Source organism: Ctenopharyngodon idella, chromosome 20, assembly GCF_019924925.1.
Source record: "Ctenopharyngodon idella isolate HZGC_01 chromosome 20, HZGC01, whole genome shotgun sequence".
In the NCBI taxonomy this organism is placed as follows: Eukaryota; Metazoa; Chordata; class Actinopteri; order Cypriniformes; family Xenocyprididae; genus Ctenopharyngodon; species Ctenopharyngodon idella.
In genome coordinates, this window is record NC_067239.1 from 7,884,944 (window position 1) to 7,910,987 (window position 26,044).

At 37.4% G+C, this 26,044-nt stretch overlaps 3 protein-coding genes across 7 annotated transcripts; 1 reads left to right on the forward strand and 2 right to left on the reverse strand.

Moving 5' to 3' along the window:
- Nucleotides 1-1,122: 1,122 nt before the first annotated feature.
- bpnt1 (bisphosphate nucleotidase 1) lies at nucleotides 1,123-8,403 on the reverse strand. 3 transcript variants are annotated; one of them, XM_051874008.1, is made up of 10 exons: nucleotides 8,201-8,403; nucleotides 6,983-7,110; nucleotides 6,272-6,376; nucleotides 6,085-6,192; nucleotides 5,553-5,601; nucleotides 3,085-3,150; nucleotides 2,029-2,120; nucleotides 1,739-1,936; nucleotides 1,556-1,661; nucleotides 1,123-1,461 (listed from the first exon to the last, which is right to left on the reverse strand). In XM_051874008.1, exons 2-10 carry the CDS (start codon nucleotides 7,100-7,102, stop codon nucleotides 1,310-1,312), a joined length of 996 nt encoding a protein of 331 aa, XP_051729968.1. In that variant the 5' UTR covers nucleotides 7,103-7,110; nucleotides 8,201-8,403; the 3' UTR covers nucleotides 1,123-1,309. The 3 variants fall into 3 exon arrangements, with proteins under 3 accessions (XP_051729968.1, XP_051729969.1, XP_051729970.1); XM_051874009.1 differs by having other exon boundaries at nucleotides 8,092-8,260; XM_051874010.1 differs by lacking the exon at nucleotides 3,085-3,150 and having other exon boundaries at nucleotides 8,201-8,383.
- A 1,026-nt stretch (nucleotides 8,404-9,429) lies between these two features.
- saysd1 (SAYSVFN motif domain containing 1) lies at nucleotides 9,430-11,563 on the reverse strand. Of its 2 annotated transcripts, XM_051874019.1 has the most exons (3): nucleotides 11,276-11,563; nucleotides 11,001-11,186; nucleotides 9,430-10,208 (listed from the first exon to the last, which is right to left on the reverse strand). In XM_051874019.1, the coding sequence occupies exons 2-3, from the start codon at nucleotides 11,175-11,177 to the stop codon at nucleotides 9,891-9,893; spliced, it is 495 nt and encodes a 164-aa protein (XP_051729979.1). In that variant the 5' UTR covers nucleotides 11,178-11,186; nucleotides 11,276-11,563; the 3' UTR covers nucleotides 9,430-9,890. The 2 variants fall into 2 exon arrangements, with proteins under 2 accessions (XP_051729979.1, XP_051729980.1); XM_051874020.1 differs by lacking the exon at nucleotides 11,276-11,563 and having other exon boundaries at nucleotides 11,001-11,269.
- Nucleotides 11,564-11,825: 262 nt separating this feature from the next.
- Nucleotides 11,826-15,839, forward strand: grcc10 (gene rich cluster, C10 gene). 2 transcript variants are annotated; one of them, XM_051874021.1, is made up of 4 exons: nucleotides 11,826-11,950; nucleotides 12,529-12,616; nucleotides 14,886-15,062; nucleotides 15,136-15,839. In XM_051874021.1, exons 2-4 carry the CDS (start codon nucleotides 12,565-12,567, stop codon nucleotides 15,273-15,275), a joined length of 369 nt encoding a protein of 122 aa, XP_051729981.1. In that variant the 5' UTR covers nucleotides 11,826-11,950; nucleotides 12,529-12,564; the 3' UTR covers nucleotides 15,276-15,839. The 2 variants fall into 2 exon arrangements, with proteins under 2 accessions (XP_051729981.1, XP_051729982.1); XM_051874022.1 differs by having other exon boundaries at nucleotides 11,856-11,933.
- Nucleotides 15,840-26,044: the final 10,205 nt, after the last annotated feature.

Sequence of the window (26,044 nt, forward strand, 5' to 3'; positions counted from 1 at the left end):
ATCTGCTTATCAAATATGGGAAGACGTTTCTGACAGCATAGACCTCAGGTAAGCCTTTTCATACTATGCATTAATAAAAATATGGTTACCACTTTTTTTGTTTTAAAGACATATTTTTGGACATTTTAAACAAATATCTATCATTTAAAATAAAGATTATTTCTCATCCAACTTGTGGTCTTGTTTTTAATCACATTGAGTTATAAATGCATATAGCAAGACTTTTAGCAAAAAACTGCAAAAGGAGAAGCAGTCCACCTAAATAGCAGATACCATATAATACACAAAAATGGAAAACGGGCACTGGACATACATATTACAATATAACAAATAAAATATTCTCACTCAGTTACCCCTAGATGGATTATACCAATATTTATAGGTCTATACATGGTAGAACCAATTGCAGTTGCAATCTACCTCACCCTACATAAATATTCATAATCAATTCTAAATGTTATAATATAACAGTCTGCTCACTAAATGATTGGTACAGTATTCATCTCAACACAACCTAGTGTTAAGGTGTTAACCTACACACATATTTCATTATTGTCATGGTTGTTTTAAAGCAACGTTGGTGCACTTTTGTTGTGTGTCTGTTGTTGTAATGTTTTGGTTATGGCTGGTGATGCAAAACTGTCAAGCAGCTTTGTATGAAAAAAACCCATTCACAGTAGCAGGGTGGTTCAGACTTGCTTGCCTGAAGCAAAAAATCAATAAAATGATTACAGAACTAATTTTAAATACCTTAGTGCTGAAAACACTGGTTTTACTAATAGGTAACTTAATGTTAACTATTAACAATTAACTCAAATGCATCTACCAACAATTCTGTAAGACAATATATAAAAACAATAATCAATACTGTCAGACAAATTAATGTTTTCATATTCTCTAAAAAATTAGACAGCCATGCAAATGGCAAAACATGTAATTACACGCCAATTAAAACAAAATGTAATAGTTATGACCATTGTATATATGCAATAGGACATGTATGTAGGACATGTATGTATGCAATAGGACATGTATGTGTTAAATGTATGATATGTTGACAGTTGTTTTGTTTTAAATTACCTACAGTATATATCACTACAAATAATAAAACCTGAAACAAAATGTTTTTTAATTTTATTTGGTCCCCTAATAAAAAACATGTGAATGTACTCAGTAAATAATGAAATCTTATTAATCTTAAACAGTTAAATCTAAGAACATTTTCAGATGAATGAATATTTTATGGCAAAGACATATCACAGCTTTGAGGCACAAATGTTTAGAGTATGACTTCATATCCTGTAATGGTTTAGTCAGAGGGAAGAGCCTGTAGGACAGCCTGTGGCACTCTGCTTAAATAGTACTGATGATCCTTTAGTGTCGCCAGAACTCCAGCAGAATTCATGTGCTTCACATTGGCATCATATCTGAATGCATTACCATGGATGTCTGTCAGTTTGCCTGTATATGAAAACAACATAAAAACCACTTAAGCATATTTATGTTAAATATCAAGTACATTTGTAAAAGTGAACATGCAACCAATGACTATCACCTCCAACTGCATGCAGAATTGCCTCAGGTGCACAAGTGTCCCACTTTTTACATCCTGGACTGGCAAACACATAAGCGGAGGCCTTTCCCTCCACTAGCTGGATGATCTACCAGGCCCAGAATGAAGACTGATTAGTTCAATTTCAATGCCAATATTGACTCGAAATCAAGGCTAGTGTCCCACCTTATTCCCAGCTCCTCCCACTCTGATGACATCATGAGGCTCCATAGCTTGTACTGTGTCGGTCACAAGTTTATTGCTATGGGAACGTGTGGTTGTGATGATTCTTTTACCATCTGGGACTTCCTGGAGTTGAAACCCAAATGCGCCCAAACCCAGAACTCCCCATAATGTTCTGCCCAAAGAAGCACCAGCCCCTATCTGAGTGAACAGAGAGCAAAAACAAAACAGGTTAACCAACCCTAGCCTCTACCAAATGTAGCGTAACGTGTGACTCGAACAACAGGTTGAACCTGGTAGTTGTAGAAGGGCTGATTGATGACTCCAGCAATGGCTGTCCCCCCATAAGCAATCCCTATTAGCACTGTCACATGATCCAAAAGCCCTATAATGAAACAGCAAACAAACATTATGCAAAGTATTCATTAGTCAAGCCCAACATGAAAATAATTTTAACTTCTCTATGCTCTCGTATATTGCCTCTCTTTTTATGGGTAAGACAGAGTTGTGGTGCAGCAATTTTGAGTATTAAGGCCCCAATATACTTGAAGCAAAATCGAATGAACTGGTGTGACATCAGTTTGAACAAAATCAGGCCAAAACGAGTTTGAATCATCTTACCAAACTTTCCTGGAAAGTTCGCATCTGGCTGGTAAACATCTTTTAACTACCTTTAGTGTGGTGTTTACATAATTCCAGAGCTGGTGCAAACATATCCACATTGTTATGATCAGAAGCTTTCTTAACTGCTTTTTTTCCCCTGCTTCCATTTTTGTTGTGTGTTTATTTTGTTATTGAAAGGAAAGGGAGCAGCACATATTTACATATTCATCTGAACGCAGCACTCAGCAGGATTGGGCTGTTCGCTAACAATATACTGCTGCTCAGGTATTTCAAACGTCTTTTTACCCCTAAGCGAATAACTAAAAAGAACTTTGCTGTGAGTATATCGGGGACTTTAGTGCTCATGCCAGTAATGCAGGTTCGAGTCAAGCCTGCAACATGTCCCTTCCCCATTCCCCAATTCTTTCCCTCATAATTTCCTGTCCATTCTTTGCATGCCTGATAATATACCAGTACTTGTCCAATAAAGTATTCAACTTTATAAATTACTGCTAAACAACCAAGTACCAACTAAAATGGATGAAAAAGAACAGGTACATTGGACAAAATGTAAAAACCATCATTCAGTTGCACTTCATCGGCAACAAAGAGTGCAAATGCAATGCAGTCATCGCTGGTCAACTACGAGAAATTGTCAACAGCTGTTTTTGATTGACTGCAACCTTCTACTCTGGTCTAATTTCAAGGTGACATGCCTCAAAAAGAAAAAAATGAAATCACCGTACGGTAAGGGGCTCTGTGGGGCTGCACTGGCTTCTGTATGTAAACTGGGTTGTACAAAACCCTTGCAGCTACAACAGAGACAGAAGAGCAAAGACAGAGAGAGAAATAGGGGGAAATTGAGAGAAGATCACTATGTGACAGCATCAGGTGTGTTCAGCATATGGAGGTCAAGTGGAGGTAGAGAGAGAAGGTAATGAGGGATAGTGTTGTTGCAGTGGACATGCTTGCAACACTAGGTCCTAACTAGGCATGACATGAATGTCAAGTCATTTTTCTGTCCTCACTGAAAGTGAATTGCTGTGGGAAGGGACAAAAATCAAAGCCAAGCAAATGGTAACTGATGTTTAGTACAGCTATATACTGTAAATCTGGATTTTGGGGAAAAAAATAAATAAGTAACATATTCTGATGTGGATGGGTGCAAAACTCAGTTCCTGGAGGGCCACAGCACTGCAGAGTTTAGTTTCAACCTGCTCAAACACACATACCTGTAGGCTCCGTCTGAAATCGTATACTCTCTTGAGTTGGAACTTATATTGAATAAGTAATTACTTCACGGCCGCTAAAAAAGTATGTTCTATATCATATGTATGAATGTAATCCGGATGTACTACTTTCGCCATGTTGTTATTATCATGTGACCTACCAGTGTCAGTTGCGTCACCTCATGGGATAGTAAAGGACTTCTGAATCTCGCTGGAAGTAGTAGGCCATCCGGGTACTTTTTGCCTTTTTTCCCCCCCTTTTATGAGTACTATGAATTCGGACATACTTCTTTTGTCACATACCGTTTTTTGCCTACTATATAGTAGGGAAGTATGCAGCCGTAGTTTTCAAATAAGCCTGAAGGACTTGATTAGCTGGATCAGGTGAGTTTAATTAAGGTTGAAGATAAACCAGAGATCGTATTATTATAGGGAGATAAGAGGGTCTGTATCCCTTACCATTGGAGAAAGCGTAACGGCTAACTTAATCACGTGCGGCACCTCTCAGCCTATCGCGTCGCCATTCAAAACTCCTCCCTGCGTACTGCCAATGCATACCGCCAGTTCGCATTAGCCGTTACGCTTTTTTGGCTAAAGGTTGCAGGCTTGCCTTCCAGTGGCTTTGGATAAACTCTGTAGGGCTGTGGCCCTCCAAGAGCTGAGTGTTGCACCCCTGGACTAACTGGTGCGACACAGAAAAAAATATAGTCTTAAGATGCAGTCATATTAGTGATATTTCAGCAAAATTTTGTGGGCAAAAAAGGTCCATTGTCATTAATGTAGCGATGTATGAAGCACAGCTTACACAGAAGTCACTTTATTAATTATAGTCACTTTATGAATTAGCGTGACCGACATAAACATGAGTGAAATCTTTGTGGGGAACTTTTTTGCCCTCACACAAAACTCCCAAACACGCAGATTTCAATTGAAATGACTGGATTTCGTCCACAAAATTTTACAAAGCAATGTTAAATGGGACTCCCTATTTACACCTGGTATCGACATCCACACAAGTGATTCGATCAGTCGAAGCCATTTACATCTGATATTAACATCAATCTCCACAAATAACCATGTGTGGCTAGATTTTGGCTGGGTGGCAAGTGAGTAGGCCATTCTTCACTTTTGTCAGAGACACATCCAAATGCATTTGAAGTACACTTTGCTTGTCTGCATTCCACTCTGTTTCGCAGACAGTGTGTGAAACATCTGTCTAGAGTGGAGCTCTGTCTGTATTGTAATAGGATGTTAAGATGCTAGTTCACGCTAACTAGTTGAAGTATTCTCTCTGTAAACAGTAAACACTCATTGTAATGTCAAACAATGATATAGCCATTTTTCTTTTTTAATAGTTATGATGAAAAAGTCTGTACACATCTGGCCAAAATGTTTATCTTATATTAGAGGTTTTCAGCTTCGCTTGGCATTCTGATACAGTTCCCACAGGTACACGTCTTATAAATAACTAAGGTGACACTTACCATATAGAACCATCCTACTCCAGTCGTGATTGCGAATCAGTTTCTGGTTGATCGACTACTTCAGATGTTTTATCGTCAGACTCGGGCTCGAATTGATACGGTAAAATCGATGCTATCTTTTCTGTCCATACATTGTATACAATGTCTTGCGAATTGATATCTTTCATTCAGTTATAGCAATAGATCATGATGGAAATGCAGACAGCAACAGGTCTGGGAGGAAAAAGTCCCATTGTTACAGGTAATTTCGGTGGAAAAAGCTGTGTGGTAGACAGAGTGGAACGCAGACAGTGAATGTGGTCACAGGCTTTTGTACCACCTACAAATGTAATTTGTATAATCGAATGGCCAAATGTAGATCACATTTGATCACTTCACCACAGACAGATGTTAATACCGGGTTCTTTATTGTGGAATGTTGTTTACAGTCACAGCTGAACAAGACCAAAACTGAAATGGAAGTGGGAGTTGAGTAATGCTGAAAGCTTTTTATCTGCTCACCTTCTGTATATTCTTTAGTGCCATCAAGAGGGTCCACCCACACAACCAGCTGAGAAATAAAGATGAAACCTTAGTAAAAATACCATATTGAGTTACCGTACTTTTATGTTCCTACTCTCTCAAAACTCTTTCAGAATAAGTTAATTTAAAAATGGTATATTCTACATGTAACCGGTCCTACTTGCTTCGAGCGGGATTCATACCCGGGTCTCCGGCATGGGATGCGGACGCACTAACAAGGACGCTAAAGACTGCAGTCTCTAGCATCAGTTGCTAGCGTGCCTCTTGAGGCCAGGGGAGTGAGGTTTACTAGTGTTTTTATGTTTTACGCATTATGGCCAATTGGCCATATTCCCCGGCACCACAGCAAAATGGCTGCCCGCTGCTCCAGGTGTGTGTGTTCACTATTCATAGTGACTACTCCTAATGTGTGTGCACTAACTTGGATGGGTTAAATGCAGAGGACAAATTCCGAGTGTGGGTTACCATACTTCACCTTCACATTTCACTTTTTTCACTTTTTATCATTTACCTCTTCCTCCTTCAGGCTGGCATACTGATCGGGACAGGATTTTTGTACGATTAGGCTGCTGTGCCCGTTCTCTATCAGGTCTTCCTCAGCAGACTCAGCTGGTAATTCCTACACAAATAAATGTAGTTTTGACAGCTGTTTGGAGCCAAAACAGGCTGAGCATCTTCATATTATGAGACTTACACACCTCCTCCCCGATGATAGTGACTTTAGGGAAGTTTTTCGACAGGGATGCACATATACTCTTCTGAACAAGCCTGTCAGCCAGTGTCTGTAGATCATCAGCTCCTGTCTATGCCAAAAGCAAAGGTTACAAAAATATGTCAAAAGCATATGTCAAAACAAGCAAATAATTTCACCATCCATAGTTACAATATTAACAGTTCTCTTCTCAAGTGTTGCCTCTAGGGCTGCCCCCCTAATAGTCGACCAAACATTAGTCGAAGTGAAGAGGTTAGGTTGACAAAATATTTAATTGGTCAGTTGGTCGCAGAAAAAAAAAAAAAAAAAAAAATCCACAGGAAGTGGCAAAGTCACGCAGTCCGTTAAAATGGCTGGTCGATGTGGTAATTATGCCGGGCAGGAAATCTAATTGTTTGCCTATCATTCATTAACCTCAAGCATGGCTTATCATTTGTAACATGTAAGTTTAACGTAACACTTAAATTAATGACTACTAGTCGACTAGCAAAATCTTTGGTCGGAGGCAACCCTACTTGCTGCTGTAATTTTGCCAAGTAGGACGTGTTCCTGGATCAGCATCCTTGTTCAACCAATCCGATTTTAGGGTCTGATTTGGGGTCAAGGGCTTCAACTAAATTCATCAACTTGTCATCTCAGGTGGGAAATGTTTTTTGGATCAACATTCTTGTTGATCACATGCCACTACTTGCCGTACCTTTTCAACGATACCAAGCTCTCCACTTTGCAGCACTTTCCGGACAATAGTTCCAGCCTTTTCTGCCACGGCATAGGCTGAAGCCACCAAACGCATAAGCACTGCAGGGCTGCTCGCCATGACACTAGCTGAAATAGAAAGCACACCTTGCTGCAGTTCAAAAAGACACACCTTCAGCAAACAACCAGGGGAAAAGTACAACAGAAGTCTTGCAAAGTCATGATTATCTAATCATAATGAGAGAGAGGAATAAGATTCTAGATAAAATAAAACAAAATACTGATTTACTACAGATTTGTCTTTTTGGTATCACATGGGACAAAACATGTCCCACAACTATACTGATTATCATTTCAATAACATTCAACTTCTGTTTCATGCCAACTTTAGAAAAAAAAAGGACATTACCACTACATCCACAGAAACAAAAGATTAATGTAATTTTTTAAAGTGTCACAGCAGTGTCCCTGTCAATACCAAATATATTTATGAATTTTTATTTAGATCCCCTTGCACAATTTCACGCTGGCTCCAATGGTATTTTTTTAATTACTTCTTTATTTGTGCTTATATTTTCTGTCTTAACCATGATAGTTCAACTGTGAAGAATTTGTTGAAGATTTAAGCACTTCTCACTGACTGGTGACACTGCAACAGTTGGAGCTGAATGGGCTCAAACAAAGTTCAGATTATTTTTTCATCAAAGTTAATGCTAGATTTGTTCATATGTATAATTTTGAGAATAGACCTAAATGCAGGTGAATTTTTGAACAGGTTGAAAAGATAAATTCAACAATCTTTAATGATAATAATCATAAGTTTTCAGAATTAGTCAAAATCACTTATTTCATAACATAACACAATGATAAAACACATCAAGCTAGACAACTATACTCACAAACTGTGTAGAATAAGTAAATATATAAAAAAAGGGATACGTTTTTTTGTTTGTTTTTGTTTTTAGCAGGTACTGAACAATTTGCATGGAAGACACCAAGACAGAAGGGACTGTTTTCCAAATGATTAACATTTGTGCCTTAAACTCACATATACTACTCATACTTGTTGTCCAGACCCAAGACATTTATAAAACATTTACATTTACTAACTCTTAAATGATGGTAGCTATGGTAGTTTGTTCTCAGCATGCGTTCCTGGACGATATGCTATTCGCGTACAAAGCTGCGGTGCAGATGAATTCTATAACTGTGGTCTTACTTTAATCGCAGTCCGTGTCTAACTGGCGGTCCAGAGTTCAGGTTCAACTGCGGTTCACTGAATAAATTCCTATCGCATAGTACTGCGGGACAGGAAGGCGTCATCGTACATCGTAGTGTTTTGGAGTTCTCGTCTCGTAGTGTCTTAGCGCCCGTTGTGTTGCTTTCTTTTTAAAGCAATAGTTCACCCAAAATTCTGTCATCATTCTGTAAAGAAAATCATACGGGTTTTAAATGTGTAAATTATGACCGAATTTTATTTATTTTTTATGGTGATCTATTTCATTTAAAGTCATCATGAAATCAAAATAATTCCTATTTTTTATGGAATATTCCAGTATTTATTACAAAAATGTATCAGGCACATCATTGATTTATTTTTAAATTCATGTTCTCTTGTAGTCTTTAATCAATGTAACTTCCCCTCCATCTCTTCTCTGATTATATGTTTAATGACGTGAGGGCGGGACCAGTGCTGGTATAAATTACTTACAAATTGTAGTCGGTTACGGATTCCAAATTACATGACAAAAACTGTAGTTAATAATGTAATCCATTACATTACATTCAAATCTTTACGAATCTTTTGTTTCGAATCAGTGGTTCGGAGCATGTATCAAACTGCCAAAGTCACATGATTTCAGTAAACGAGGCTTCGTTACATCATAAGTGTTTCGAAATTTCAATGGTTCACCACTGGGGGGCGTGACCTTGGCAGTTTGATACGCGCTCCTAACCACTGATTCGAAACAAAAGATTCGTAAAGCTTTGAAGCTTCATGAAGCTGTGTTTTGAAATCACCCATCACTAGATATTGTTGAATAAAGTCGTTATTTTTTTTGGCGCACAAAAAGTATTCTCGTCACTTCATAACATTAAGGTTGAACCACTGTAGTCACATTAACTGTTTTAAATATGTCTTTAGTACCTTACTGGGCATCTGAAAGTGTTAATTGTCTTGCTAACAATGCAGGCCTCACTGAGCCATCGGATATTATCAAAAATATCTTAGTTTGTGTTCCAAAGATGAACAAAGGTCTTACGGGTGTGGAACGACATGAGGGTGAGTAATTAATGACAGAATTTTCATTTTTGGGTTAACTAACCCTTTAAGTCAAAGAGCACAAAAGACATCTTTGAAATCATGCAGTCACATGCAACCGTGAATCCTATTGTAGAAAATAATTTTAATTGAATGCAACATTGAAGAAAGAAGGACAGTAGTCATCCTTGGCAAAGCTGTTTAATAGTTTTCTAGCTATTACTGATATCAAATTGAGGGCCTTTATCTAATTTCTGACCTTTTAGTGGTGATGTACATTTTTTTATTGTATGTGAATGTGAGAGATTTTATTCTATATGCATTCATCAAAAAGTTATATCACCCAGTAATACATTTCAGCTCCACATATTAAATTAGTCTGGATAACAAAAACTATAGCTGAGTATTAACTAAAAATATATGTGACAGGTTCTCATTTGCTAGATGTATGATTGGATTACACTGCATAAATGGGGTGTATATGTAAATCAATGAAATAAAGCATTTTATTTATGTAAATATGAGTAAACCATTAAAGAACCGAGATACATTAATATAATGCAAATACGTTTCCCCAAGTCCACATTTAGACTGTCTTCCTTGTTGTCCATACAGTTGGCTGCAAAGTTTGCATGCCTTTCAAACACGTTCATCTATTGGCCATCGGCCTGTATCCCATCTCTCCTTCCAGCTGTTCGGCTGTTAAAGTCCCCAGAATGGGTTGACAATCAGGGTTAAACACAGAGTATGCACTCATTTCTCCAGGTTGTCTGGCTTTTGGGCTTCGAAGGCCTTCATAGAGCCAGTAGAATAATGATATGAGAAAAAATGGCAGGCCAAACTCAAGTTCTGAAAAAAGCCCCAACAGCACAAGCCACAGCAGCACTTTAAACAGGGTAAGATAGTTAAGAGCCAGATGCTGAAACCAGTGACCAGATGTAGTATTCAGAAAATGATCACCTTGATCCTAAAATAAAATAAAAATATTACATTTAGTTGGACAAAAATAACAAGGTCAGTTTTCAGTTTTATATGGAAACTTGATTCCTCCACAGAATAAAACATTAAAGGTAGGGTAGGAAATTTCGGAGAGGCTAGCAATAGCAAGCTAGCTCTCCCAAAGCCACGCTTCCTCCAAAACACATAAACGCACACAACAGAGTCTGCAAAGCGTCATGAGAGACAGCATTAAATTACCTCATGTCTCAAAGCGCATAACATTACAATAATAATGAAGGTAGACAACTAAAAGAGTATTTTGCCATTGATAGTGGACCGAATGCAATGATTGGATGAACATTTTTTGGTCCCAAGACTTCCACAGAAGATGAAGATGTGAAGAGATTCTCAACCAGTAAAATCAGAATATGATCTATAACCTCACGTGTAAAACTGCAAGGTAATTGCGATGTTTTTTTTGTTTTTTTTTTTATCTAGCAGTTCTGACTTTTTTCTAGCAATTGCGAGTTTATATCTCGCAATTCTTACTTTATTTCTCGCAAATCAGCGTTTATAACTCACCATTTTTACTTTTTTGTCCTCAGAACTGTAATATCAACTCGCATTCAGAGTAGGCCTAAAGTCCGAACTTGAGATATAAACTCACAATTGCGAGAAAAAAGTCAGAATTGTGAGGCAAAGGTGGCATTTACCCTTTTATTTACCCTGTGGCGGAAACAAGCTTCCACTGTTTTTTTTTTTTTTTTTTTTTAAATCATTTTACTGTCAATGGTTTTTAAAATAGTAAGTGCAATCAGACCTCTTTGTGTGGACTCTGAGGACAGGTGTTAGGCTTCAGCTCTGTTGTATCAGTAGACACTGCCGGAGACATATCGCTTATTGCTTTCATTTCACTCTGGATCACACAAACAGCAGGTTTCTTAGCTTCAGTCTGGGCTTTCTTTCGGGCTCTGAATTCAGCCAGCTTGCGTTCCATATTTCATACCTGAAATGTTATTAGAGTAAAATGTATGCAACTATTAAATAAAACTACGTTGAAATCGCTACTATGTTTACGTGTCAGTATTTATTTACCAGACTTCCTTATTGATTTGCAGTAGCACCGGTCGGCGAATGCTGCCGTCTAATGACAGTTTGTAGGTTGATACCGTTTCCTCCAGGGGCGCTTGGTGGCTCAAAAAACGAATAATTCATTTAAAACGCATTCAAATTTCAGGACTTTTTTTGTCTCAGTGAAAAAACAACATCACTTAAAACGTATAATGTTTTAGGTTTATTGATTCCAATGATTAATATATGACATAAATTAAATCGTAAGCTCACAGCAACCTCTATAAAGTCACTTAAATTATTATAAAAGCATGTAATCGCAGACCTGTTACTGGTCCAGCCTGACCATCACTAAGAAAAGTAATAGGTATCACGTGACAACTCTATCCATTTCGGCAAAGGAGCGGATAATAATAGTATAATGTCATTGAGCATTTGACTGAAAAATACACAGTGAAGAGTTAAATTAGTATTATTTATACCAATCTTGTTTCACCAATTAGAGACTAAATTCGGGCTGCAAAGCCTCGCCCATTTTATGATTTGTTAATATTGTCATTTCCATTCTATCTTATTTCTGTGGTTCAGAGCCTTACTTGGTTGTTGTTGCCCACGGACACTTTTATGGCTGTACCGACCGGAAGTGTGCGCGACTCCGCGTCACAGGAGAGGCTGTGATCAGGTACTGGAATCAACAATGTAAGTACATAGAAATATTAAAGGTATTATTAGTGTATAAGGTAATTATATATTTAACTTTGGAATTTAGAGATAATGACCAATCGGTGGTTTCGCGGTACGCGGAACTAACATGCCAATGATAGATGACAGCTGACAATAGCTCTCATTCTTCATAGCACATCAAAATTGCTCGAGTCTAATAATTTATAAAAGTTAAGGCTGATTGAAAGCAATTTATTCGGTATATTTAAGTATTGTTTGCTGGGTATTTCATCTTTGCCTATAATCATTATCAAGGGCTTGATGTGGTTGACAATGAAAACTACAGATGGACAACAACAACACATAATAATTTTGAGATTTTCTTCTTCTTCTATTATTATTATTATTATTATTATTATATTTTATGAATACAGTATGTAGTGATACTGTGGTGGTACACAGGTGCCAGTGTTCTCAAGTTGATGTTGAAAATGTGATCTGTTGGAGAAAGATGAACAGTCAAACTCATGTAGTTTTCTTCTTCATATTTTAGAGTATGCTTACATAATGTCAGCAATGTATAATTTATCAAATTTTCCGTTTTGCCATTGCAGTCATCAGTAGTGAATCTCCCCGTGGAGTGAGCCGGCATGGCCTCTGCCCCAGCACAGCAGCCCACGCTCACTGTAGAGCAGGCAAGAGGTGAGATGTCACATGCTTAGGGTCATGACTTGTACATGGTACTTGTCAGCTTTTTTTTTTTTTTTTTTTTAATTTAGACTTAGCGTTAGTTCTGTGTCAAATGTCCTTTTTTAGTTTTTATCTTATTTAGTTAACCTATCCTGTTTTTTGTTTAGCCAAGTTCAAGAATTTTTGTCTAGTTTTAGTCAGTCAGCATCTCAAACAGCTCCCAAGGTCATGAATCAGTTTATCATGTACATGAATTCAGGCACTGGTAAGGACAATATATGTTTCCCTAATGGAAGTTCTTAAGTGAGAAACATAAATAATGTGAGTCAACTCAATGCACATCATGACGTGCAATAGATAATTTTATAGCAGCTTTCAAGAAATTTATTCTTATTAAATCTACTAAAGTTATTAAAGCAAGAGCAGTGAGTGATTTTCTGTTTTTCTTTTGTTGTTTTGAGTCATATTAACAGCATATATAGCAGTAGGTACTGTACAGGTGCTGGTCATATAATTAGAATATCATCAAAAAGTTGATTTATTTCACTAATTCCATTCAAAAAGTGAAACTTGTATATTATATTCATTCATTACACACAGACTGATGTATTTCAAATGTTTATTTCTTTTAATTTTGATGATTATAACTGACAACTAAGGAAAATCCCAAATTCAGTATCTCAGAAAATTAGAATATTGTGAAAAGGTTCAATATTGAAGACACCTGGTGCCACACTCTAATCAGCTAATTAACTCAAAACACCTGCAAAGGCCTTTAAATGGTCTCTCAGTCTAGTTCTGTAGGCTACACAATCATGGGGAAGACTGCTGACTTGACAGTTGTCCAAAAGACGACCATTGACACCTTGCACAAGGAGGGCAAGACACAAAAGGTCATTGCAAAAGAGGCTGGCTGTTCACAGAGCTCTGTGTCCAAGCACATTAATAGAGAGGCGAAGGGAAGGAAAAGATGTGGTAGAAAAAAGTGTACAAGCAATAGGGATAACCGCACCCTGGAGAGGATTGTGAAACAAAACCCATTCAAAAATGTGGGGGAGATTCACAAAGAGTGGACTGCAGCTGGAGTCAATGCTTCAAGAACCACTACGCACAGACGTATGCAAGACATGGGTTTCAGCTGTCGCATTCCTTGTGTCAAGCCACTCTTGAACAACAGACAGGGTCAGAAGTGTCTCGCCTGGGCTAAAGACAAAAAGGACTGGACTGCTGCTGAGTGGTCCAAGGTTATGTTTTCTGATGAAAGTAAATTTTGCATTTCCTTTGGAAATCAGGGTCCCAGAGTCTGGAGGAAGAGAGGAGAGGCACACAATCCACGTTGCTTGAGGTCCAGTGTAAAGTTTCCACAGTCAGTGATGGTTTGGGGTGCCATGTCATCTGCTGGTGTTGGTCCACTGTGTTTTCTGAGGTCCAAGGTCAACGCAGCCGCATACCAGGAAATTTTAGAGCACTTCATGCTTCCTGCTGCTGACCAACTTTATGGAGATGCAGAATTCATTTTCCAACAGGACTTGGCACCTGTACACAATGCCAAAGCTACTAGTACCTGGTTTAAGGACCATGGTATCCCTGTTCCTAATTGGCCAGCGAACTCGCCTGACCTTAACCCCATAGAAAATCTATGGGGTATTGTGAAGAGGAAGATGCGATATGCCAGACCCAACAATGCAGAAGAGCTGAAGGCCACTATCAGAGCAACTTGGGCTCTTATAACACCTGAGCAGTGCCACAGACTGATCGACTCCATGCCACGCTACATTGCTGCAGTAATTCAGGCAAAAGGAGCCCCAACTAAGTATTGAGTGCTGTACATGCTCATACTTTTCATGTTCATACTTTTCAGTTGGCCAAGATTCTAAAAATCCTTTCTTTGTATTGGTCTTAAGTAATATTCTAATTTTCTGAGATACTGAATTTGGGATTTTCCTTACACTCAAAATGGTATAATAAATGATCTGTGGGGTATTTTGAGCTGAAACTTCACAGACACATTCTGGGGACACCAGAGACTTATGTTACGTCTTGTGAAAAGGGGCATAATAGGTCCCCTTTAAGTAAAACAAAGGGCAGAAAATTTATCAATTTAAGAAAAAAGTTCTGATTGGGGGATGTAAAATCTTGACATCTGGCAACCCCAAGCATGGAAGCTTGTGGAGACTTGTTAAAAACAATCTATTATTTTTTTTGTCATAGTTTTTGTTGACGACAAGAACACTGCTTGGACTCAGCCAAACTGTTTTCCCATTCCTCCCATCTATTGCAGTTGTTCTCAGTGAGGTGATCCAGGCTTTCTCTGTGCCTGAGAACGCCGCCCGCATGGAGGAAGCCAGAGAAAGCGCCTGCAATGACATGGGCAAGATGCTGCAGCTCGTGCTTCCCGTAGCCACTCAGATCCAACAGGAGGTCATCAAAGCATATGGCTTCAACAATGAGGGAGAAGGTGAGATTGAACACGCAAACATACAAACACAAATAAAATGGTGTCATTTTAACCTCTGCATTTTGCCTTTCAGGTGTTCTCAAATTCGCCCGGCTGGTAAAGATGTATGAAACTCAGGACCCAGAGATCGCAGCCATGTCAGTGAAACTCAAGAGTCTCCTACTGCCGCCTCTCTCCACTCCTCCCATTGGCAGTGGCATCCCGACCTCATAGAACAAGCCCAAACTCCCCGTTCATAAAGTTCAAAACCGTTTCAACTATAAAAATTGTATAGTGCGAACACATTTAGGGTATCCAAAATATGATCTAGATTTTAGTCTGTTTTAACACTTCTTTCAAGGGTCATTTAAACTGAGGTGAAGTGAATTTTCTCAGACCACAGAAAAAATATTTAAGTTAATAAACAATTAGTAGTGAACTTCTGCATTCCCATTTTCTTTCAGTGAAATGTTTATTATTCAAAACACTTGTCTTTTTTTTTCTCACACATTTTGTTTTTATATATATATATATATATATATATATATATATAAATTATTCTTATTCATTTTGCCAATGTTGAATGTGCATATTTATCAAGCATAACACTTATTTGATAGGGCCTTTTCAAGGTCTTGTTTGTTTTTCAAGTTTTTTTTTATACGGTTTGCATTGATTGACTCATTTGTCCATATTATCAACATATAGATCACATTTATACATGATAACCTGTAACACTATTCTTATGATCATTGTCATATAAACAGTATTTATCCAATAAAGTCATTTTTTACTCAATGGAAAGATATTTCTTGTTATGAAATGACTGATTTTGTTCATGTGAATACTGTCCCTCAGGATTTTAGATTTCTTGTTTTAATTCTCCAAAATGTAAAAAACATAACATTAAATAAGACCAATAACAGTGATATTGAGAACATCTATCTATCTATCTATCTATGGCTCCTCCTAGTGGACGAAAGGTCTCAAAAGTTGTCAAGTTATTTATTGCAATGACGCTTTATCTCCCCACCATGATCACCTTCTTTCTTTATAAGCTCAATTTTTTTTTCTTAATCAGATGTAGAAATTAGTTGTGAAAACGCACTTTATGTAATTAAAGAACAGTGAGTTATAGAAACGATCGGATCATGCGGAGGGTCTGCAGGGATTCTGCTGATGCAAACGGACTGCAGCTGAACACGTGTGTATATTAAAACCATGGACTACTGATACACACCTGCCTGATCCTGTGTGCTTACAAACATCCGCATTCACATTAAGGACTGAAGCGATGCTACGAACCTCTGGAGAATGTCAGCTCTGAAAAAGGTATTGCAGATGGAAATAAAACAGTGTTATAACAGTCTTTAATCATAGGTAGCCTACTGATGTTCCAGTCGAATTCAAGACAGTTTTAACTTAGATGATGGAAATGATTCACGTGTCATTCAAAAGACTACAGGCGTTGCTGATGTCATAAATAGTCATAATTAGAATTTTTTTTTTTTTTTTTTTTTTACCCACCATGTCAGTGCTAAAACAGTGATGACATCATGTGTATCTACATGTTATAAACACAATGTTTTGTGTGATATTATCAGAATAAGTCCAGAATATTATTTATTTGTAGGCAGAGGGTTTTGTAATTAAGGCAATGTTGAGAGTTAAAGATCTCCAGGATGTGGATTGTGGAGGAGTATGTTTGTGATTTTTTTTTTTTTTTTTTTTTTTTTTGCACATGCAACGTCAGGAGGTCGATGAGTCCATTAACTTGAGTCATCATGGCCCCTGTCACAGTGAAATGGTTTATCTCATCTGTTCATCCTCTTCCCTCCACTGATTGTCTCGTTCTCTGTGTGTGAAATTTACTCCATTGTACTATTTCCATCTTCATTTCTCCATCTGCCACAGGTGTTACCATGGATACTGCAGACACATTGCTGCCTTTTCCTTGACAAGAGTCCAGGTAAGAGACAGGATGTGATATTTAGGGCATTTTCCCCCTCATCTTAACTCCAGGCAAAGAGAAACGAGCAGTTATTTGTGGATTTAAAGGAATAGTTCACCCCAAAATAGAAAATTCTGTCAACATTTACTCACCCTCAAGTCGTTCCAAACCTATATGACTTACTTTCTTTTTTGGTATACAAAAGAAAAAGTTTTAAATAAATATTTCTTCCTTACAATGAAAGTGGATGGTGACTAATGAGTTATCAAGCTTCAAAAGTACACAAAAGCACCATAAATGTCCATACGACTTCTGACATTAATAATGTTACAAATGATTTATATTTCAAATAAATGCTTTCTTCTAAAATTTCTATTCATCATAGAATCCTGAAAACAAGTGTATCAAGGTTTCCACAAAAATATTAAAGGGTTAGTTCACCAAAAAATTAAAATTCTGTCATTAATTACTCACCCTCATGTCGTTCCACACCCGTAAGACCTTTGTTCATCTTCGGAACACAAATTAAGATATTTTTGATAAAATCCGATGGCTCATTGAGGCCTCCATTGACAGCAAGATAATTAACACTTTCAAATGCCCAGAAAGGTACTAAAGACATATTTAAAACAGTTCATGTGACTACAGTGGTTCAACCTTAATGTTGACAAGAATACTTTTTGTGCGCCAAAAAAACAAAATAACGACTTCATTTCACTTTTCAACAATATCTAGTGATGGGCAATTTCAAAACACTGCTTCATGAAGCTTTGAAGTTTTACAAATCTTTTGTTTCGAATCAGTGGTTCAGAGCGTGTATCAAACTGCCAAAGTCACTTGATTTCAGTAAGATAATTGATAAGCTTCGATGCTTCATGAAGCAGTGTTTTGAAATTGCCCATCACTAGATATTGTTGAATAAAGTCGTTATTTTGTTTTTTTGGAGCACAAAAAGTATTCTTGTCACCTCATAACATTAAGGTTGAACCACTGTAGTCACATGAACTGTTTTAAATATGTCTTTAGTACCTTTCTGGGCATTTGAAAGTGTAAATTATCTTGCTGTCAATGGAAGTCTCACTGAGCCATTGGATTTTATCAAAAATATCTTAATTTGTGTTCCGAAGATGAACGAAGGTCTTATGGGTGTGGAACGACATGAGGGTGAGTAACTAATGAAAATAATTTTGGGTGAACTAACCCTTTAAGGCCCATTCACAACAAGAACAATAAGGTTATGTTTATTATAAGCGCATTGAAGTTTTGTCTTCTGCCACTTTAAATGCTCAAGCTGTTGTAGATGTAGACTCATAGAATTAGAACAATTATTAAAACTTTATAGTTGTAGTTAACAATATAGTTATCACCCTTGTTGTGAATAGGACTTTAAGCAGCACAACTACACTCATCGGCCACTTTATTAGGTACATCTTGCTAGTAGCGGGTTGAACCCTCTTTTTGCCTTCAGAACTACCTTAATTCTTCGTGGCATAGATTCAACAAGGTGCTGGAAACATTCCTCAGAGATTTTGGTCCATATTGTCATGATAGCATCATACAGCTGCTGCAGATTTGTCGGCTGCACATCTATGATGAGAATCTCCTATTCCACCACATCCCAAAGGTGCTCTATTGGATTGAGATCTGGTGACTTTGGAGGCCATTTGAGTTTAGTCAACTTAGTGTCATGTTCAAGAAACCAGTTTGAGATGATTTGAGCTTTGTGACATGGCGTCCATTGTGGTCATAAAGAGATGGACATGGTCAGCAACAATACTCAGGTAAACTGTGGCATTTAAACAATGCTCAGTTGGTACTAAGGTGACCAAAGTGTGCTGAGAAAATATCCAACACAACATTACACCACCAGCAGCAGCAGAAATCGAGAATAATAAGAACAGGCAATAATTTTTCCAATCTTCTATTGTCCAATTTTGGTGAGCCAGTGTGAATTGTAGCTTTAGTTTCCTGTTCTTAGCTGACTGGAGTGGCACCAGTGTTATCTTCTGCTGCTGTAGCCCATCTACTTCAAGGTTCGAAGTGTTGAGCGTTCAGAGATGCTATTCTGCAGAACTCAGTTGTAATGTGTGGGTATTTGAGTTACTGTTGCCTTTCTGTCAGCTCAGACCAGTCTGGCCTTTCTTTTCTGACCTCTGGCATCAACAAAGCATTTTCGCCCACAGAACTGCTGCTCACTGGATATTTTCTCTTTTTCAGACCATTCTCTGTAAACCCTTGTGCATGAAAATCCCAGTAGATCAGCAGTTTCTTTAATACTCAGACCAGCCCATCTGTTCATCATAGTCACTTAAATCACCTTTAATTTCCCATTTTGATGCTCAGTTTGAACTTCAGCAAATCATCTTGACCATGTCTACATATGCATTGAGTAGCTGATTGGCTGATTCGAAATTTGCGTTAACCAACAGTTGAACAGGTTTACCTAATAAAGTGGTCGGTGAGTGTATTTTCAACATTAATAATAATAATGCTGCCTTCATGTGCTCTCGAAATTATCGTAAATACGAGTTTCCTAGGTAAAAATTGCACATGAACGCCCTACCATTTCGAAACTTGAATGCGATGAGCTCGTAATCACAACTTCAGAAGTAGGAATTATCAAATTTTCGATAGCACGTGAAGGCAGCATAAGATCAGCAAATTGTCATATTAGAATGATTTATGATGGATCATGTGACACTGAACACTGGAGTATGATGCTGAAAATGTAGCTTTACCATCACAGGAATAAATTATAAATAGTTTGTAGAATTTAATATATATAATACAACCCGAATTCCGGAAATGTTGGGAAATTTTTTAAATTTGAATAAAATGAAAACTAAAAGACTTTCAAATCACATGAGCCAATATTTTATTCACAATAGAATATAGATAACATAACAAATGTTATTCAATTTTAAACTTTTATCCACTAAATGAGCTCATTTCAAATTCGATGCCTGCTACAGGTCTCAAAAAAATTGGCACGGGGGCAACAAATGGCTGAAAAAGCAAGACATTTTAAAAAGATTCAGCTAGGAGAACATCTAGCAACTAATTAAGTTAATTGATATCAGGTCTGTAACATGATTAGCTATAAAAGGGATGTCTTAGAGAGGCAGAGTCTCTCAGAAGTAAAGATGGGCAGAGCTGTGAAAGAGTGCATAAAAAGATTGTGGAATACTTTAAAAACAATGTTCCTCAACGTCAAATTGCAAAGGCTTTGCAAATCTCATCATCTACAGTGCATAACATCATCAAAAGATTCAGAGAAACTGGAGAAATCTCTGTGCGTAAGGGACAAAGCTGAAGACCCTTATTGGATGCCCGTGGTCTTCGGGCCCTCAGACGACACTGCATCACTCATCGGCATGATTGTGTCAATGACATTACTAAATGGGCCCAGGAATACTTCCAAAAACCACTGTCGGTAAACACAATCCGCCGTGCCATCTGCAGATGCCAACTAAAGCTCTATCATGCAAAAAGGAAGTCATATGTGAACATGGTCCAGAAGCCCCATCGTGTCCTGTGGGCCAAGGCTCATTTAAAATGGACTGTTTCAAAGTGGAAAAGTGTTCTATGGTCAGACGAGTCCAAATTTGACATTCTTGTTGGAAATCATGGACGCCGTGTCCTCCGGGCTAAAGAGGAGGCAGACCTTCCAACGTGTTATCAGCGTTTAGTTCATAAGCCAGCATTTCTGATGGTATGGGGGTACATCAAAACTCCAGAAACTCATAACCTCAATGCCCAGACGTATTCATACTGTTGTGAAAAGAAGAGGAGATGCTACACCATGGTAAACATGCCCCCATGCCAACTATTTTGAGACCCGTAGCAGGCATCAAATTTGAAATGAGCTCATTTTGTGCATAAAATTGTAAAATTTCTCAGTTTAAACATTTGTTATGTTATCTATGTTTTATTGTGAATAAAATATTGGCGCATGTGATTTAAAAAATCTTTTAGTTTTCATTTTGTTCAAATTAAAAAAAAAAGTCCCAACATTTCCGGAATTCGGGTTGAAACTTTTTGAGGCTTTTGAACTCCTTTTGTGTTTCTCTAAAGAAAGAAAGTCAAATGGGCCAACTTCAGCAGAGGAAAACGACATTCACAGAAAAAATTACTGCAGAATTTTCATTTTTGGAGACTGTTCCTTGAAGTTTCTTCTGGGTGGGGTGGATTAGTTTGAAATTTGACAAGCCCAAACCATAAAAAAATATCACTCATGAAGAAGTCATTTTCTTTCCTAGTGTTCGCTCCATGCCATTTACTTTGTTCATTGTAAAGTTAAACTATGAAGATTATCTTGTGTTTGGCGGTGAATGTCTTTACCATTGTTATGAATTGGCATGATTTGGTACATTAGAGACCTGGACTGTGTCTGATGCATTTGGGCAGTGCAAATATTACATTATTCAGTATCTAGTGGATGTATTGTTTTTTTGATCTAAAAGAAAAAAAAAGGTATTATTCTGTCAGTTCTTTGGACACCCAGTGTTAGCCCACCCTCTCTGTAAGGGTTCAAAGAATCTCAAGGTTACTGATGAACCACCTTATGCAATTTTTTTTTTTTTTTTTTTTTTTTTTAATTCTTAAGCCCACATATGATTGATGGCAAGCTGCCCAGCCGTGCATCAACCCACAATGTCCTGCATGGCTTTAGTTTACTTCAGTGTATCAGTGAATATTTTGAGAGCCCTGCTGCTGTTTCTATGGAGACGAGGGAGGCTGATGTCACTGGAGGTTATCCTGAACATGCTCAGATCTGTTTGTTTGAGCCAGTATCTGATGCTGATTATGTATTCAGCAGTATTCACAGCCAATCAATATTCATAAACTAGATCCAGGATCAATCCTTATGTCAACAATTTGTGAAAGCATATAGATTGAGTTCTAACAGTTCATTTATTTCTATGTAGAGGACTGGAGAGAATGTCCCAGAATTAATTTTTTCAATTCATTCATCCTGGCTCAGCATTTTCTTGAGGTCTCTAAGCACATTTCAAATCAACATCTGCCTTACTGACTCCATGTTGTAATGTTAAACAAGTGAGGTGAATGTTTATTTCAGAGCAATACAGAAAAGAATAAAGCTTATGTCATCATTTTGCTAACTCATCTAATTGGTTTGATTTCATTGAATTGTTTTCCCATTTCCCAGGCATGTCTCTGTCAGTCAAGATTTGTGACAGTTTGTGATTGACCCACTAGATGGCGCCGTTTTCAGATATTTTGAGTTGTGAGTGACTTGTCCCATTCATTCACCTCAACAACAGCAGTAGCTCAGTTAGTGCAGGACTCTTTTGGACTCTGGTACTGTAGGTCAAGTGACTTTTATCATGGACAGACTGATAAGCGGGATGGGGCAGCGACGAGTTCAGCTAGGACACAATCCATTTTGACGGGCCATGGAGAACAGGCAGAATGCAGCTAACAAAAATATGTCGTAAGAACATTTCGCTAGCGTTCCCATTAAGTTATAAAAACTTGTAGTTTTTTAAATGTTTCAAAAAACTTTTTTTTTTTTTTTTTGGTTATGCCAATTTATCATATTTCAAACATAATGGGAATGTTACTTTTGAATGTTCTCTGAACATTCCAAAACAAGTAGGCTAGTAACATTTAAAAACAAAATGTTTCAGGTAAAACGTTCCATGAACAATGAATAAATAATGTTTTTGTGCGAACGTTTTGAGAACATTGAAGACCGGATAACTTTGAATGAACATTCTATTAACGTTACTGGAAGGACGTTTGTTCAAAACTTTGCCAGCATGTTAGCTATGTTCTGAGAACGTTCCTTTACATTCCGTAAAATTGCCCAGAATTAGTTCAAAATTCCTGCGACTGATTGGATTAAAAAATTGTTCTTATGAAGCAAATTTGGCAGCATCCAGGTTGTGTACTTCTAGGGCTTTCTCAAGTTATTTTAGTAATTTATTCGATTTTTGGCTGTCGATTGCTTGGTGTAAATGTCATGTTTCACAGTGTTTTGGAATAGGCTTCATCTCGCCACCAGAGGGAGACATATAACTGTCTTTGACACCCAACAGTGTATGAAATGAAGTAGCGCTGTTGATTTGCTGCATTTTCTCAAGTTGTTTATATGTAGTCTAGTCACAATGCAACGGAAGTAGTGACAGAAGTTTTCTTCTGTATTGTGATGTACATTCGAGTGTAATGGATTATCAAGAAAAAAAAAAGTAGGTCGGTGACTCAGTTTTTGATTGAATGATGAGATATGGGCGTGTCACTCAGGGGTGGGGTTTTAGCAGACTTATGCCACATCCACACAAAGCCAGAGCTTTCCCTATCCAATCTTTTTTTTCCTCGTTCAAAAAAAAAAATCTGTAAACATGGCGTCGTCTCAAGAAATATCTGCGTACACACGAAACCACTGAAACTGACTCAAAACAATGTAGTATACATGCCAGACCAGTATGTGGCGCTGTAATTCTGCCACAGAGATACAAAAACGGAGAAGAAGACTTGGAGCATGCGCAGAAACTTTGCCTATACGTGACGCAGCGGTGTCTGACTATGGTTGAGACATGGGGTCATGACATCATTGTTTCACAAAATACACAAATTGGCTGTACACACGAATACGCAAAGGTGTCATTTTCAGATTTATCCACTCTGGGACCTGGTTTCAAAAAATAGCAGTTTCAGGCTCCCAAAACGGCAGATCCGTCTGGACGAAATGCCGATACGATACAAAATTTTTACGTACACAGCTAAACGCGCCTCTGTGTGTACGGGCTCTTAGGGTACGTTAACACGACAACGATGTACTAAAAAACAGAAAACTTTTTCCTTTGCGTTTTTCGTGATAACATTGTCAAAACGTTCCCTGTCCACACGGATCCATGAATAGATTTAACAATGTGTTTGTGTTTTCAGAACGGTGTTGTCGTGTTAATGAATGGCCAAAACTCATACAAAGTTTTGCGTTTTTAGTTGAAAACGGTGTTGTGTAAACGGCCCCAAAATGATTGGAGAAATCCTGCATACCCTACCTGAAAGAAGTCTGTCATTTTCAGCAGAAAGTCCAGTTATGACAGTTTGATTAGGTATTACAAGGTCAGAAAAACTGTTTAAAAATGAAACGTGTATTATTTCACAATAAGAAATATTTCTTCCCTATTGTGATGTGTATTCAAGTGAAATAACATCTCGAACAAGAAAAAATGTAGAACAGGAGTTAATTTTGTCAATGGGGAACTGATTGGATGGTTGTGCTTTCCTATTGGTCGATCTCATGTGAGTAACAGGTTGCCCCACCCTTGTGCTAGTAAACAGTCATCAGAGAAGAGAAGAGATGAGGGGAAGTTTTATATCCTCTGACTAGATGGGTTCATAGTCTGAAGCTTCAAAATCAGGTGCTTTTATTCTAAAATCAGTTGCTATTATTTTGTGTATTTTAGCACAGCTAAACACTGTTTTGCCCAATCAACATTCATAATCATAGCGAATAAATCTTAGTTATTGCATTTTTTGTTTATAAATTTTTTTCTAGAAGACTTTGAATTGGATTCCAACATAAATTTCCGTTTGGGGACAATAAAGTATATTTCAGTTTCCATTAACAGAATATATTTATCCTGAACATTGTCAGAGGGACTTTTTTATGTTGTATTCATTGATGTTGTATGTGTAAATCCCATTATTCATTTTGGATTATGAGATTCTGTTACTGTCAAGCTGACTACAACTGTTAATGGCCCAGATTCACAAGGAATTGCATCTTGGTATTGCTTTTATTTGAAAAGATTCTTATCTTATCTTAGTTGGACTGCTAAATTCATTTTCAGATCCTACACTGCAAAAAAATGAAATGACCACGTCATTTACTTGAAGTGCATTTTTATTTACATTATTTTATATGGTCTAATTGAAAATCATGTTTTAAACCTGTTTAAACCACACTCCCCAAAGAAAAAAATTACTAGCTAGCTTTACAGCACAAATTATTGTTTCTTTTCTTTATTACTACGTAACAGAAAATATGATGCATATTTTAAAAAGACATCAATGAACATTAAGGTTTGTTGAAGTTGTTTTTATTTATAGTAAGTAAATTATAAGTTTTAAGTAAATATTATTAAAGGGTTAGTTCACCCAAAAATGATTAATTCTGTCATTAATTACTCACCCTCGTGCCGTTTTACACCCGTAAGACCTTCGTTGATCTTCGGAACACAAATTAAGATATTTTTGTTTAAATCCGATGGCTCCGTGAGGCCTACATAGGGAGCAATGACATTTCCTCTCTCAAGATCCATAAAAGTACTAAAAACATTTAAATCAGTTCATGTGAGTACAGTGGTTCAATATTAATATTATAAAGCAACGAGAATACTTTTGGTGCGCCAGAAAAAACAAAATAACGACTTATTTAGTGATGGCCGATTTCAAAACACTGCTTCAGGAAGATTCGGAGCGTAATGAATCAGCATGTCGAATCATGATTCGGATCGCGTGTCAAACCGCCAAACTGCTGAAATCACATGACTTTGGCGCTCCTAACTGCGGATTCGACACGCTGATTCATTATGCTCCGAAGCTTCCTGAAGCGGTGTTTTGAAATCGGACATCACTAAATAAGTCGTTATTTTGTTTTTTGTTTTTTTTTGGCGCGCCAAAAATATTCTCGTCGCTTTATAATATTAATATTGAACCACTGTACTCACATGAACTGATTTAAATATGTTTTTAGTACCTTTATGGATCTTGAGAGAGGAAATGTCATTGCTCCCTATGTAGGCCTCACGGAGCCATCGGATTTAAACAAAAATATCTCAATTTGCGTTCCGAAGATTAACGAAGGTCTTACGGGTCTGGAACGGCATGAGCGTGAGTAATAAATAACAGAATTTTCATTTTTGGGTGAACTAACCCTTTAAGTATTAGACTACCTATATTAAGTAGCATTTTGGCTATTGATTGAATATGGTATTATATGGTCTTTATAATATGAATGTTTTAGAAAAATAAATATTTTAGATTAATATTAAACCAAAGTTAAAGGTTTTAACCAAAC

Coding starts and splice junctions, on each gene's coding strand:
- bpnt1 (XM_051874008.1), bottom strand. CDS start 7,102: ATGGCGAGCAGCCCTGCAGTGCTTATGCGTTTGGTGGCTTCAGCCTAT. Junction 2,121..3,084: donor GCCCCACAGAGCCCCTTACC/GTACGGTGATTT, acceptor GTTTCATTATAG/GGCTTTTGGATCATGTGACA. Junction 1,462..1,555: donor AATTCTGCATGCAGTTGGAG/GTGATAGTCATT, acceptor TTTCATATACAG/GCAAACTGACAGACATCCAT.
- saysd1 (XM_051874019.1), bottom strand. CDS start 11,177: ATGGAACGCAAGCTGGCTGAATTCAGAGCCCGAAAGAAAGCCCAGACT. Junction 10,209..11,000: donor CTCAGAGTCCACACAAAGAG/GTCTGATTGCAC, acceptor ATTTTATTTTAG/GATCAAGGTGATCATTTTCT.
- grcc10 (XM_051874021.1), top strand. CDS start 12,565: ATGGCCTCTGCCCCAGCACAGCAGCCCACGCTCACTGTAGAGCAGGCA. Junction 12,617..14,885: donor CACTGTAGAGCAGGCAAGAG/GTGAGATGTCAC, acceptor CATCTATTGCAG/TTGTTCTCAGTGAGGTGATC. Junction 15,063..15,135: donor CTTCAACAATGAGGGAGAAG/GTGAGATTGAAC, acceptor TTTGCCTTTCAG/GTGTTCTCAAATTCGCCCGG.